Source organism: Gavia stellata, chromosome 16, assembly GCF_030936135.1.
Source record: "Gavia stellata isolate bGavSte3 chromosome 16, bGavSte3.hap2, whole genome shotgun sequence".
NCBI classification, from domain to species: domain Eukaryota; kingdom Metazoa; phylum Chordata; class Aves; order Gaviiformes; family Gaviidae; genus Gavia; species Gavia stellata.
Window position 1 is genome coordinate 21,930,090 of NC_082609.1, and position 13,993 is coordinate 21,944,082.

Consider the following 13,993-nt stretch of genomic DNA (forward strand, 5'->3'; position numbering starts at 1 on the left):
ACGAGCTGCCAGCAGCAGTGCCGCGCAGGCAGCTGAAGGTGCTGGCTGGCAGGGGAGGAGCGATGCCTGCTGCCACTGTGACCCACTTGTGCTGAGAGGCAGCATCCGATGCGAGTCAGCTGAGCAACCGTGTAGTGAACGTGCTGATCTCCCACTGCACAGGCCCAAATTTGGAAAAGCCATTTTCTTTAATATTTCAGCAAGTGTTTCATAACAGCACTTTATGCATGCTTTGAACATGCTCTGTCAGTATGTCCTCAACACTTGGCTGTAGTTTAAAACTTCTAATGGATTAATCATAAATACTTCAGACAAACTCTTCTTGTATGCCTGAGCCATGGACAGCTTACTCTAAATTGCACAGGGCAGCATCCATTTCAATTCTGCTTTGAGGTGGGGAAGGTTATACAGACCCATCCTCCAGTAGAGTAGGCAGTTAAGACTTGATTTTACGGACTTCTATGAAAGTTGCTGACGAACTAGCAAAATCCTTTACTAGTTTGTGTGCTATGATGGAGGACTTGTCAAATGATACACTAACATTAACAGCTTGTGTCTTCTGCATGCTCAAGCATTGCTCCTTGGTAGCTTAATGCTGAGCTACCAGAAAGCAGCATTGCTTTAACTCCAGCAGTAAAAGGGAATGGTGTTAGAGCTCTTCCCTGGATGATGCCTTGGCTGCGGCTACAGATACAGCTGCCTTCAACCAGGGTGAAGATGGGCTTGACTGGGGTGGCTGAAACTAGAAACTACCCTCTAGCCCGTGGTTTGTGTTGCAGTGGCATGGCCTCCTCCGGTCGGCAGATGCCCGCCGCAGGCATGCCAGAGCAGCTGGCTAGCTGGGTCTGCCTGCACTCGGTGTGAACTGTGGTACCTTAGTGCTCGGAGGAGAGGGTACCTACCCACAGGCCAGGTGATGTCAGCCTGAGAGCTCAATCCATCTCAGCTGCTCCAGCAAGGGAGCTGAGGGTAGGTGAGGCACCCCCAAAGCAGTGTAACCTTACGCTGTCTGCCAGATTTGGGAGTGTCACATGCTGCAGAGCTTTTTCTGGGACAGGGAAGGGTGTCAGGTTCCCCTGGGTTTCAGTCAGTCTGAAGCTTCAAGGACTTTGCTCTGGAGCAAATTCTGTGGTATCTGTTCTTGCTGGTGTTTTCCAGAGGTCAGAGTCGCCCTGCTGCCTTCAAACGCCCAGAACCCAGCACTTCCCTAAACATCCTGCCAGCCCCCTTCTGCTGTGCAGATCTGGATATCTCAGGGTGCAGTGGCCTGCGGTTTTGGGTATGGCAATGCTCTGGCAACAGAAATCCAGCTCTCCACTGCTCTGAAGCAGGACAGCTTGAATGGCACCTGGCAGGCGGTTACAAACCAGAGCTGCCTCAGGGCTCCAGCACAGGGAGCTGGTTTGATAGGTTCCTGAGCAGCCATGGGAAAAGCACCCTCAGCTGTTTGCTCGGAGGGATGGCAGGAGCTGGCTAGCATCCTCTCCCACCTGAGCGTAGGCAGGAGAGCATGGCTGGTACCCCACTCTGGTGAGGAGCTCTTGGCCATCTCTGCCTGTTGTGTGTGTGCTCTGCCCTGCCGAACAACTGCATGTCATCATCTTTTACAGGACTTTTGGAGCATTTGGTATGTATTTTGCCTTCACTTATTGTAACAGGACATTCTCAGAGGAAACAAAGGCACCAGAGATGTTCAGAGCTCCTGGATCCACCAGGGAAAAAAAGCCCAAAGGTTTTTCCCAGCCTGAAACACACCAGTGCCTCCTTCAGTCCTTGCAAGCTGAACTTGTTCTGCGCAGCTCTGCCCTGCTGCTCTCTCTCCTTCCCGAACAGCTCGGTCGTATGACTGGGTTTGCACAAAGGCGTTGTGTGGCACCAGGGCTCGCTTCTCGTCACAGCCCTGTGTGTTAAGCCAGACAGAAGGGCAGCTCTATCTGCTGCAGGGGAGAATGCTGCTCAGCCGAGGAGGGTAAACGGATCAAACGTCAGGGTGTCCAGCCGCTCCCAGCAGTGCCAGTCGGGGAAGGAAAGCAAAACAGTGTGGGCAGCTCTGCTAAGTCAGCTTCTCCCCTGGACAGCAAGGCACAGCTCCCTTCTTTGCCGCTGCTGAGCAGTCGGTGACCGCTGCTCCGGGGACCTGACCGGCCATTTGATGACAGCTGGCACTGCATGGAGGTGTACGGGAACGAGTGGACTTGGGTCACCTCACCAAGGAGCACAGGCAGTGAATAGAGAGCTGTCAATATAATGCTGTATAAGGTCAAACGCTAACAAATCTTCATGCTTTTGAACGTGAAGACTTTGCAAGTCGTCCGTGCACGGTTTTGAGTGCAAGTTTGGGGCTGCAAGCAGGTAGGAGGGAAGGGCCTGACCAAGTCCTGTCTGCCTTGGGACAGGTTCCCCCTTTGGATGGGATGGGTCTGTGGTCGACCCTTTCAAAGGGGTGAAATAGGCTCTCTTGGATCGCAGGAGGAGGCCAAGGTGCTGGGCTCACAAGTCATTGACGTTGTTCTGCACTTCTTGTCAGTGTGGCAGGGCTGCTGGCCCTGGGCACAGGCTGTGGGGAGGAGGTCGTGCAGCCTCCCCCACCACTGCAGCACTGCCCAAGAGCCCGCAGGGCCCTGGTCTGTGCACGGGAGAGAGGTTTCCATCAGGTCCTGGTCTGCTCCTGCCTGGAGGTGCCTGCTTTGGCTCTGCAGGGGTAAGCAGGGCCAGCAGCTCTTGGGGGGGAGGAGAGCACGTGGCACCTCTCCTGCTCCAGCGCAGCCTGTCACAGCACTGCAGCACGCTGCCACCTCCCTCTGGGGCTGTCTGGAGAAGACATATGCTTCCACCCCGACATTCCTGGAGCAAGGGCATCACATACTGTGACTGAATGCTGCCAGGCAGCTGCAAAGCGCTAGAAGGAAGGATGGACAGTGGTGCTTTGCCAGCGCCATGCAGTGGCTCCTCTGGAGCTGGGCTGTACCCGCACAGCAGATGCCTCCTCTCTGTGTTACTCCTGTTGGCAAGAGGGAGGCTGCCTGAGGCTGGGGTACAGACTGTACCTGAGGGCAGATATTTGGCGGGGTGGGGGGGTTATGGGGCCTTTCATCTCTCTGCCCCACCCTGACGGTGGCAGGATTTTGGTATCATGTAAGCTGGAGCACATCATCCTCCATCCATTGCTCTTGAGAGAACTGAAGCGGGACGGCGGGGAGTGTGAACATTTTTCTGAGCACAAAGCAAGCCTGGGGTAGGACCAGGCTGATGACATGAGCTGTCTCCTGCCCAGGCCTCTGCCTGTCAACACCACGTGTTCAGCCACTCAACTTAGAGCACCAGCTGCCTGCCTGGGTCAGACTCCCGTGTGAGGGCACGTTTCCCATGCAGGCCGTAACAAACGGACCTGAGAAAGCTTTAAGGAAGAAAGGTCATGTGCCTGCCTTCAAACTGCTGCACTTCTGGGCGTGATAGCCCAAGCTCAGTGAGGAGGAACTAAAGGTAAACTGCTAATCTGTCCCCAGTGGGCTTCAGGGGCTGGCAGAAAGAGCAGGCAGCACACTGGCCTTGGGTAGCAGACCCTGCTGGGAGAGCTCCAGCCAAACCTGGGGCTCCTGCTTGTGCTTTCAGGCAGCTGGCAATGTGCAGAAAATCCCACCAGCCTGCTGGGAGCCTCTGGACAGCCCTCGAGGGACAGAACTTAAATGGTTTATGTCCATGAGGCGATACCCTGAGTGTTTGCGGGTATGATCCAGGCATCTGCCCCTGGGCCGGTGAGGTGACCGAGGACTGCCGCCTCCTAGCCTGGTAAGAGCTGGCTGTGCCTCCGGTGCTGAGCAGACAGAGCTGGAAGTCCCCTAGCATGCAAGATAGACACGGAGCTGCAGCAAGGGCTGATCCCTGCCCTGACTTCCTAGGGGAGGAGGCAGTTATGTGCATGATAGGGCTGGAACAGTGTCAGGGAACAGCTACTTATTATAGCAAGCTGAGCTAGTGGTGTCAGGCTAAACGGACAACAAGCAGACAAACTGCAAACGCACTTGTAGCTACGGAAGCTGGCATCTCCTGGAAAACTCTGCCCTGGGTGCCTATTCAGCCTCTCCTGCCTGTGGCCCAGCCAGACCTGGCAGCAGGCAGGTTCTTGTCATCTTCACTGTGCTAAAACTGTGGTTTTTGATTGCGCACAGAAGTGACCCAAGGGCAAGGAACCCACCCGCTTGTTTTCCAAGTCAGCCTGCTGCTGATCCTGGAGCCCTCTGGACACAGGCGCTGTCAGTGTTCCTTGGCAAGAGAGGGAGGATCTGAAGGTGATGCATTCCAGCTCTGCCACAGCCTCCTCCTGCTCGCTCTCCTCACAGTGACCAGGTGGCTTTATAATCGGGTAGGAGCAGCCAGAGCTGATCCCTGCTCTTTCTGTGGGGCCTGCTGCCTGGGAAGTGCTGGCTGGTGCAAAAGCACCCTCTGCCCAATGCCCGAAATGCAGAGTGAGCCTTCTCCCCTTGACGGCAGGAGGGACGCTGCTCTGCTGCTGACCTCAGCTATTCCTGTGACTTGTCTGTACCCACCTTCCCACAGCCATTCACGCACAGTAGATGAATCTCACCTTGAGACCATCTCCTGTCCCTGGGACCTTACCTCTTTGTCCTGCCGTAAGTGGCAAGGCTCCACAACAGACTTACGCAGGACACTGCTGAGCACGTCAGCAAAGCTGGTGATGCCTCTGCAAGAACATATTTAAGAAAGGGCAGAAAATGCCAGAGAGGAGGGAACAGAAGAGTGAGAAACAGTAGAGGGTTGGAGGAGGTGCTCTGGGTATTTGCTGCAACCTGTAGAGGACCATGGAGCAGATGGCTGTTTCCAGAAGGATGTGTGGAGAGGACCCATGCTGGACCAGGTTCTCCTGGTAGGGACCCTATGTCGGTGCCCAAAGGCTGTGCCGTGTTGGAGCTCAGGCCAGCTGGGAGCTCTGCGACAGCCCCCAGCAGCGCCTGGTCTGGTCCAGGGCAGCTGCTCCCACTGCTCTCAGCACTGTTTGCTGAGAGCCTTGAGCCGCCTTCTCCATCGCCAGGTACCTAATGATCCTTCCAAAGATTAATGTTCCCAGAACACAGGTTGCTTCGGGGGGGGGGGGGCATGGGCTCTGCCAAGGCTGCAGGGAAACAGCTTCAGCCCGCAGGTGTCACCTCCCTATTTGCACACATGGTCACACAGCTCACCTCTCTCGGCAAGAGCGGCAGAGAGGAGAGGAGCTGCTGCGTACGGGCCACAGCCCCCATTCCCCATCCCCCTGTGCTGCGAGGGGGAGGAGGCAGGAGAGAAGGTGGTGTTTTAGTGTTTGTCTTTGTTCCTCATTACCCCAATCTGTTTTAATCGGTGATAAATTAATTTCATTTTCTGCAAGTTGTCCCTGTTTCGCCCATGATGGTAATAGGTGAGCAATCTCCCTGTCTTTATACGACCCACGAGCTTTCTCATCCTCTTTTCCCATCTTGCCCTGCTGAGGAGGGGCAGCAAGCGAGCAGCTGGGTGGGAGTTTGGCCCTTAGCCATGTCTGACCCACCACCCTCCTCACACGTGCTCCCTCCCCAACACCCCAAGTGCTGTAGGAGCGCAGGGTCCCCTCCAGCACCGCTGTCTGGACTGGGTACCTCCCACCCCAGGAAGGGCAGCTGTGCCGGGCCCGGAGGGCCATTGGCTTCAGCCGGGGCAGCCGTGGGCACTCGGCTCCAGGGATGTCCCACTGGCTCGGGGTTGCCAGAGGGCAGGGGAAGGCGGCGGGGCGGGCAGGGAGGCTTAGGCACCAGCGTTCCCAGGAGGGCAGCTCACATGGAGCAGACGTCCTCCAGGCTGAGCCTTTCTTGCTCAGTAACTGCATGCGGTCTAACAGAACTCCAGGCCTGGCTGACCTGCACTGGCTGATCTTAACGTTGCACAGTCTCAGCAGCCTTGGCCTGGCTGTGGAAAGAAGTGCTTCATCTGGGCACCCTTCCTGTCCAAGGGGTGCTGCAGTGATGGGGGGGGGCAGCGGGTCTTCACAGGGTGCTGCCACGGTGATGAAATTGTGGCCTGAGGGGCTATGGCACCCAGCACAGGAGCTTGTACCTCCTCTCCTGTGAGTGTTCATCCACACACCAGCTTGTCTCCAGCAAGCGTGGGCTACCCAAAGTGAGCGCTGGGGTGCAGAGGGGGCACCGCCGCTGTGCCGGGGACGGCAGATGTGGTTGGCTGCTGCGGGCATTGCTGTGCTGCTCTTTGACCGAGCTCTCCTGTCCTTGCAGTGTACGTCGTGGAGGAGCGGCGGAGGGACGACACGGGCGAGAGCGCCTGCCTGACGGCGTGCTGGACCGCGCTCTGCTGCTGCTGCCTCTGGGACATGCTGACCTGACTCCGCTGCAGCCGCCTCCCGTACCTCTCACTGAGTGCTATGCAGGCTCCCCACTCCTGTCCTGAGTTCTTTCTGTTACTGTAATCAACGCTCTGCTTTGCACAGCCAAGAGTTCCCGTCTGTCAGTCCTAGCGCCTTGTTGGGGTGGGGGGTGCACTCCTTTATTTTAGTAAAGGAAAAATCCCTTTTTAACATTTCTAAGACTTTTGTTGTAACTTTGAAGAATGTGCTAATGGTATATTTCAGCCAAAGGCATTCTGATGAAATGTATATTTATCAGTTGAAATTTTCCTAGTCCTAGAAATGGAAGACATACGCAATAATTAAAGCCAACAGTTGATTTTCTTCACTAGGTCCTGACTGTTTCAATAAATCTGTCCCGTAGAGGGTGTGCTTCCCCCGTCGCTGTCTGTTCTCAGCCTCCCTGATGCGCTGACTCTGCAGCAGCAACGATGGACTGGGCTTCAAGCAGCTTCAAGCAGCTTTGCTTGCAGAAGTTCGTGCCTCGACCCCTCGCTGGGGCCTGGGCTGGGGGTGTCTGGCCCTGCTATTACCAGCATCTGGGGAATTTTCTGCAGCAACCTGGTGTGTAAACCATGAGAGTGCAGTTGGAGCACCTGTGCCTGCCACCACCAACCCCCTGGTCCCACACAGGGCAGCTCAGTCGGGTTTTCATCCCTTTGCTTATTCAGGGCTGGACATGCAGGTCCCCTTCTGGGTCCAAGGGCCTCTCCAGCAGCTCCTGGGATAGCAGAGAGCTGGGGAAGCACATGCTGAGATGCTGCCCTTGGGGAGGACTGAGCCCACTCGGGTTCTGAGCAGTGATCCATCATCCCCCCTGCTGCAGTGTATAGGCTTGCGGGGGGGTAAATTAATGAGTAAGAAGAAACAAGACCATGGATTAATTTAGTACGGAGCATTTATAGCTGAAGCTGTTTCATGGCGTGCCTGGCCGGAAGAGTGATAAAAAGCTTTCGTCTGCAGAAAAGCGGGGAAACCTGCTGCTGGTCACCAGGGGGAATGGTTCCCATCCACCTGCCAACTGCCCCAGTTTGCTGCTGTTCTCCCTGCTTTGGGAGCAAAACCCATCCTGGTGGACTGACACACGTTGGCTTTGCTTTGTATTGCCTGAAGATCACCTAGTGATCTTGTACCCTTTTGCAGCAGGGCCTCAAAGGGCGCTGCGCTCGCCATCCCTCTGTTTGAGTATGCTGCATCCAGCCCCCCTGGGACCTGGCAGCAGGTGCCAGAGAGGGAAGGGTGGCCTGAGCTGAGCTAGATGAGGGTTGTGTTTGCCTGGACCCCCAAGGCTCTTCCTGCGCTGCAGCCGATGCAGCAGCTCTGCTCCCCTGCTCCTGCGTGGGCCCTGGTCCGGCATCCAGGCCTGAGGGAACCAATGTAGGGACAGGGCTTAGCTGCAAACTGCACGGCAGGGCCACGGCTGTGACACCGTGAGGTTTGCTCAGGCCTCGCAAGGCACCTCGCTGCGTTCCTCTGCACGTTTTCGTCTGGGAGTGCTGGCACAGCCTGGGCACTCTGTACACTTCTGCTTGGACCTTAGAAATGCAGTTTTGGGGTTCTGGTCTGGGGCAAGACAATTACTTGGTTTGGGTTGATGAGGACCCCTGGCAGCAGCCGGTCCCTGGGAGCCTTCAAGCCCCTTGCTTGGGGGGCTGCCCCCCTGCAGGCTGCAGCCCTAAGCTCAGGTCTGCTGTGGGGCTCCCTGCCCCAGGAACGGTCACTGTCACCTCCCTGCCAGCTCGGCAGCCATCGGGGCTCACCCTGCCTTGGCAGGGAGGTAAAAGTGGAGTGTTCCACTGCCCTGCGCCCATGCCTCTGCCTGCCCGGCTGCCCCCTCTCCCCTCCCTCCAGCCCCTTGTCCCAGCGCGGTGGTCAGCCTGGCCTTGGCTGCTCCCCAGAAATCACCTTGCCAGGCACGAGGGGAGCCCTCAGCGCTGCACAGTCACCTCACAGCCACAGGCTGGTTCTTGTTCTGCCGCAGGTAGGAGCAGGAGCTGGTCTGGGGCCGTTTGCCTCTGGCCCCCAGCGTGCAAAGGGGGGGGAGGACTCAGGTTTGCTGCTCTCTGCCTCCTGCTCCAGCACCCATTGCAAACACCAACAAAGTGGCTGCGGTCCTGGGCTCGTGGCCACAGCAGCACACACCCCTGCAGCACCCTGCCCTCCGTGCCACAGCGCCTGTCCTTGCGGACATGGAGGGGATGCCACATCTCCCACGCTCCATTGGGAAGGGCTGCCCCGAGTTCCAGCCACCCTGCACCATGCGGGGCACCAGCTGCCTGTGGCTATGGGGGGGGTGGGAATCGGGCTCAGGGTGCTGGAGGAGAGGGCTCTGCCAACCCCCCCCACAGTGAGCCTGGGCACCCCCTTCCCCATTCCGGTGCCAGGGCAGGGGGTGAAGCTCAGCCCAGCCTGGTGCAAGGCAGCCCCTGCAACGGGGGAGTCCCTGGCCGCTGAGCCCAGCTACGGGCTGAGCCTCCCTGCCCAGGCCAGACCTGTGCCCTGCCCCAGCACCAAGACGGGTGGACACCTAGTCCAGGACCCACCTGGTTTGCCCACCCCTGCACCTTTGCTGGATGCTGCCAAGCATGGCAGCTGGCAGATGCCAGCAAGTACCAGAGCCAAGGTTGGGAAACAGCAGTCGTGGCAGTTTGTGGCCGGTTATGGGATACAGCACCTCTGCCTCCCCACGCAGGAGCTCAGAGAGCCCCAGCAGGAGGGGAGCCCCAGTAACACCCAGCTGGGCCACTCCCAGGCCCCCCACAGGGTTTGTCAGCCCCTCACAGGCCCATCCACACGCCGGGAGGAACACGCAGGCAAGAACCCATCCCCAGGACACGCAAGGCATGGACACCTTGTCCGGGGCCTTTCCCAGGGCTGTCCCCACAGAGCCTCAGCCCCATGTCCAGGCTACGCCCAGCCCCATGGCTGACCTAGAGCAGCTCACCACCTTCCGGAATAAGGGGTTGATGCCTGGAGTTGGGATGGATACATTATTGCACGCAGCACAAAGCTGTTTGGGATTGCACAGCACTTTGCTATGGGATGTTTAGCAGAGGTCCCTAAGGTAGAGGAATAGGTGATTTTGGGAGGAACAAGCACGGAAAAATAGTAAGGTAGAGGGATGAAAGGACCAGCTGGTCAGTACATTTGTCCATCGCCTGATCAGCACAGTCTGTCCGATCTTACTAAATTCCTCTTAAACTCTGTCCCGGGTGAGGGGTCCCACTGAGTGCGCACACGTGTGTGCAGGGTGTGAGTGCACCAGAGGATCAACCCATGGGCCCCCGTGTCCGTGGGGCAGCGACTGCAGCCAGTGCAGGTGTGTGAGCACCCACGAAGATGGACCAGCCAGGGAGCAGGTGATGTGGCCTGGGAGCCCGGGGGAAGCGGGCGGTGAAGGACCAGCCCGGAGTGTGATAGTGCCTGTGTGTCTATGGCATGGGAGCACGGGGAGGGTCAGCAATGGGACCTGGAAACTCCTGCCCAGCTCCAAGGTCCCAAGGAGCTGCTGGCAGGAGAAAAGACGTCCCTGAAAGCTCCATTTCAGAAAAGCACCAAAGCCAGGAGCAGGGGAAGAAGGCTGGGCTGGTGCACTGCGAGCATGAAGCACAGGGTGGCACTGGACCTCCACGAGCTCGCTGCCGTGCTGGGGCTCTGCCAGGCCCGTGTGTACAAGGAGGGAACCAGGACCTGTCACCGCTGAGACAGAATAAATGACACCCGTCGCAGACCTGGAGGTGCCTGCGACAGCCAGCCCTGCCCTGCCAGCCTCCCTTTTTCCCCACCACAGTTTCGCCAGCCCCACTCCAGCAGAACAACGCAGCGAGCCTTCCCCCGTGCCCAGCACCGAGCGGCGCGTGGGGTCTTTCCAGAGGGCGAGGGCTACAGCTGCTTTAAAGCGAAGCAGGATTCCAGGAAGGACCCTCACCCCAAATCCCACCCCCGCCTCCTTTCTCCATCAAATCCCCCCAGGGAGAGCAGCTGCTGGGAGACACGGAGGCAGCAGGCAAAGGAAACAAGCTCAGGCTTCGCAGCAGAGTTTTATTGAAACTGCCACAGAACGGTGCTTGTGCGGCTGGGCGGTGGTGAGCAGTGCGCGCAGGCAGAGCTGCCCAGAACCACCCAGAGGGTGTCGTGGGAGTCCTGGGGGGAACCGCACAGCTACTGCGCCCTTCGGGCCATCAGCATTTCCCGGATGTTATCTTCAGCTTCCTTCACGCTCCGCTCCAGGTACGACTTCTTCTGCTGCAAGGCAGAAAACCCCGTGGAGAGTTAAGGTCCACCGCGGCAGTGACAGCATGTGCCAGGGTGCTGGGGCCAAGAGCTGCCCAGGGCAGAGCTGCAAGCAGCCTGCTGAGGGCACACACAACCCTATGGGTTTCCCAAAGTGAGGACAGCGCTTATTCATGTCCAGAGGCATGCTGGAAGCATTAATATTTAGCCTGAGCAATGTTTATACAGACTTTGAATTTTGTTCCCTCTGAAACCTTCTCCCCGGAGCTGCCGGGGCTGTTGCAACAGTAGAGCTGCAAAAAGTGGGATACATTAACCGTAGCAAGGAAAGGAAAGGAAATCAGATCCTGTAACGCTTGGAGCCTAGAGAGGAATTAACATGCTGAGGCCTCCTTACGGAGACAACAACAAAATCCTTTCGCACTTGGGTAAAAAAGGCTCTTTTTCCCAGCTGGGCCAGTTTTCTACACCCAGACCCTCCTTTCTATCAGAAATTCCCTGGCATCATCACCAAATACGTGTGTTTCCTTAATCATCATTAATTAGGCTAGGCTTGGCAGGGAAGCAGCCCGAAACGCTGCATCCCAGGATAGGAATTTAGCATGCAGCGTTTTTTCCTGCTAGTCTGGGTGCTCCTAGGTGACTGGAAAAATCAGCACTTGGCTCTTTTCAGTATTTTCTCCGGGTTTCCAAACAACATACACAACAGTCTCCGGCGGATGCCAGGCCGGCAGAAGGCGTTGCTGTTTGAGCGCAGACAGCCCTCGCTGCTGGATGCAGACCTCCTTTGGCGGCAGCAGGCAGAGCACCGCTGCAAATGCATTTCATTACGGTTGGGGGGACCCTTGAGGGGGGTCCCCAGAGCTGGGCTTGTGGAGGACCTTGGGAAGAGCCCTTGGGGGCACACGCGGGGCTCCACGGGTGGTACCTGCTGCGTGCTGGCGCCGGGCTTGCCATCCTCGCAAGGTCCTCTTAGCAAAGCCTGCTGGGGACTGCTGCGGCACGATGCTCCCGCTACCCCGTGGTGGTTACAGCCACACACCGAGCACCTTGCTGGGGGCCCGGGGGGCTCGATAGAGCTCGGTCTCCAGGCCAAGCTAGGTACCGATAAGTATTGGCAGGATTATTATTAAATTACAGGAGTCTGGGCCTCAGCCTAGAGCATCCTGCCATAGGCTCCACTAATGGTCTCCCCAGCCACAGGCAGAGGAGCCCAGTATGGCAGGAATGACCCAATCCCACCAAAAGCAAGGACAGCTAAAGTGGGACAGCGGAGGTCCTCAGCACCGCTCAGCCGCGCAGCGGGGCTTGAGGAAAGGGTAAAAACACATGCTGCTCTGGGGTGCTCCCCCAGCTGCCAGCTGGCTGGAGCAGAGCAGCACCCATGGGCGCAGGCTGCAGCAAAAGCACGGGCTGGCCTCCACTGAGCAGCGCCCTCCTGCTACAGGGGGGCAGGCCAGGGGGGCTTGTGTGCGAGCCAGAGGATACGGCCAGTGCCAGCTGGCAACAGGCAAGAACTGTGAAGTTGATGTTCCCCTGACAGCCTCCTCCTAACTCCTGCAAGCCTACGGGGAGCTGGGACCCGTAACACTGAAGGAAAATTCATTAGGGCATGGGACAGGCCTGCTGCCATCACTGCCCATCCGTCCCCTTGCAGCAGACCTGCAGCGACACTTCCGTACACGCAGCTGAAATGCCCATGCCATGAGGACATCTCTTCCAGCCCCGTTTCTAAATACTGAAGGGCTTTTGTTTAAACAGTAAAGGTTGTCAGCGACAGCTAGGGCTGTGGGTACGGCAAAGGGCTCCTTGTCGCTCTCACACGGTCCCCAGGCACGTGGGATCCCTCTCGCTTACAAGAGCTGCTTTTCAGGAAACCACTAGGAGAGGAGGCGCAGCGCGGGTTCCCACTGCCAACAGCTTGCTGACGCACGAGCGGGACTTCTGCCACTGTCGCGCCGTTCTCACGCTGCCCAGACACACGTCGAGGGATTTCGCACCTAGGGAACTGAATCTGAAGGCTGTGAGGGGAAGACAAGTCCCAGAAAACCTGCATGGGTCCGAGCTCCACCTCGGTCCGCTGACTGGAGGAGAGCGGCACCAGCAGAGCTGACTTCTATGCTTTCATTTATTACTAAAAAATGTTTTTTATGCAGTTAGTCTATGAAATGATTCTGGCTTTCTGTCCTCTCCACTCCCCCTCGTGCCCACCAGGCAGCAAGAGACATTTCCAGAGAGCAGCTCTCCATGGGCAGGCTGGCCCCAACAGTGACCTCGGGAAAGCCAGGCAGCCTTGCCGCCGCACACGGAAACCTCCACGTGCAGCCAGGAGCTGGCAGGCTGCAAACGACAGCTCTGTTCTCCTAACACAGTGGGATTTCAAACATCCCCTGGTAGGAAGCCGTGCTGGCGACCGTTTGGGCCCCACTTCAGGGACCCTGAGCACTAACGTGGCCTGATGCAGTGCAGGAGCATTCACGGCTCTCGTGGCCCACGCAGATCCATGCTGCCCGCTCCTGGGCAGCAGCAAGCTCTGCCCTCCCCAGGGGAGCAGGGGTGCTGGAGCTACACAGCTCAGGGCAAAGGGACATGGTTTAATGCCATTTCTTTACTTAAGCATCACCTGCAGTCCCAGGCAGGTGAGGATTCAGGAAACTTTTATTTCCCGCAATCACTCCAGGGCAAGAAGATCTGGGCTAGTCCTGACACTTTTACTCCTTCCTCCCAAAAGTAGCCTCCAGGGAGAGACATCCCTGAGCTCAAGGAGCATCCCTTAAGCATCAAGGGAAACGCTGCACCAGCAGCTACAGGGGCTGCAAACTTCCTGAGCTCTCCTGCAGGCCAGCAGCAGGCAGCGCTGGAGCCAGCACGGCAGCTGGCTCCCACTCCGACTAATGGTCCAAATCAAGGGGGAGCAAGGAGCCGCATTTTCCGAGATGCGTGGCAGAAGCGAGGTGTTCCTTCCCAAGGAGCTGTGGCCTGGTTTCTGCTTCGGTAATCACAGGAGAAAGAGCAGGAGCTTGCGTGCAAACCCCTCCTCACCGCGATTACTGGGGTCTAGACAGGAAACTCCGTCTTTCCCTGGTGCGCCTTCCCAGGGAGCAGCGCTGTGAGCAAGCCGGCTGACACACGCGCTGCCTAGTCACACCAGCTCTCCGAGAGCGCCGGAGACGGTCTGACAGCACAGCTCTTAAGTCACGCTGGAGGCTGTTCCAGTCCAGCCAGATCTGCCAGGCTGGTGGTATCTGCTCCCTGTGGGAGGAACAACCCCAGCCTCCCCAGGCCCACCTCCAAGCTTCCCTGAACTCACGTGCTTTCATTTGCACTTGATGTTGACATGCAGCCCTAGTTATCCCTATGTCCTCTGACCCC

General features: G+C 57.7%; 2 protein-coding genes across 2 annotated transcripts in view; one reads left to right on the forward strand and one right to left on the reverse strand.

The window, feature by feature from the left end:
- Positions 1–6,719, forward strand: part of CYSTM1 (cysteine rich transmembrane module containing 1) — a 30,640-nt gene extending 23,921 nt beyond the window's left edge. The window contains exon 3 of the mRNA XM_059825531.1: positions 6,261–6,719. Within this exon, the coding sequence (XP_059681514.1) occupies positions 6,261–6,367 (107 nt within the window). The 3' untranslated portion in view covers positions 6,368–6,719. The remainder of the gene's footprint in view (positions 1–6,260) is intronic.
- A 3,690-nt stretch (positions 6,720–10,409) lies between these two features.
- Positions 10,410–13,993, reverse strand: part of PFDN1 (prefoldin subunit 1) — a 32,756-nt gene continuing 29,172 nt past the window's right edge. The window contains exon 4 of the mRNA XM_059825424.1: positions 10,410–10,633. Within this exon, the coding sequence (XP_059681407.1) occupies positions 10,550–10,633 (84 nt within the window). The 3' untranslated portion in view covers positions 10,410–10,549. The remainder of the gene's footprint in view (positions 10,634–13,993) is intronic.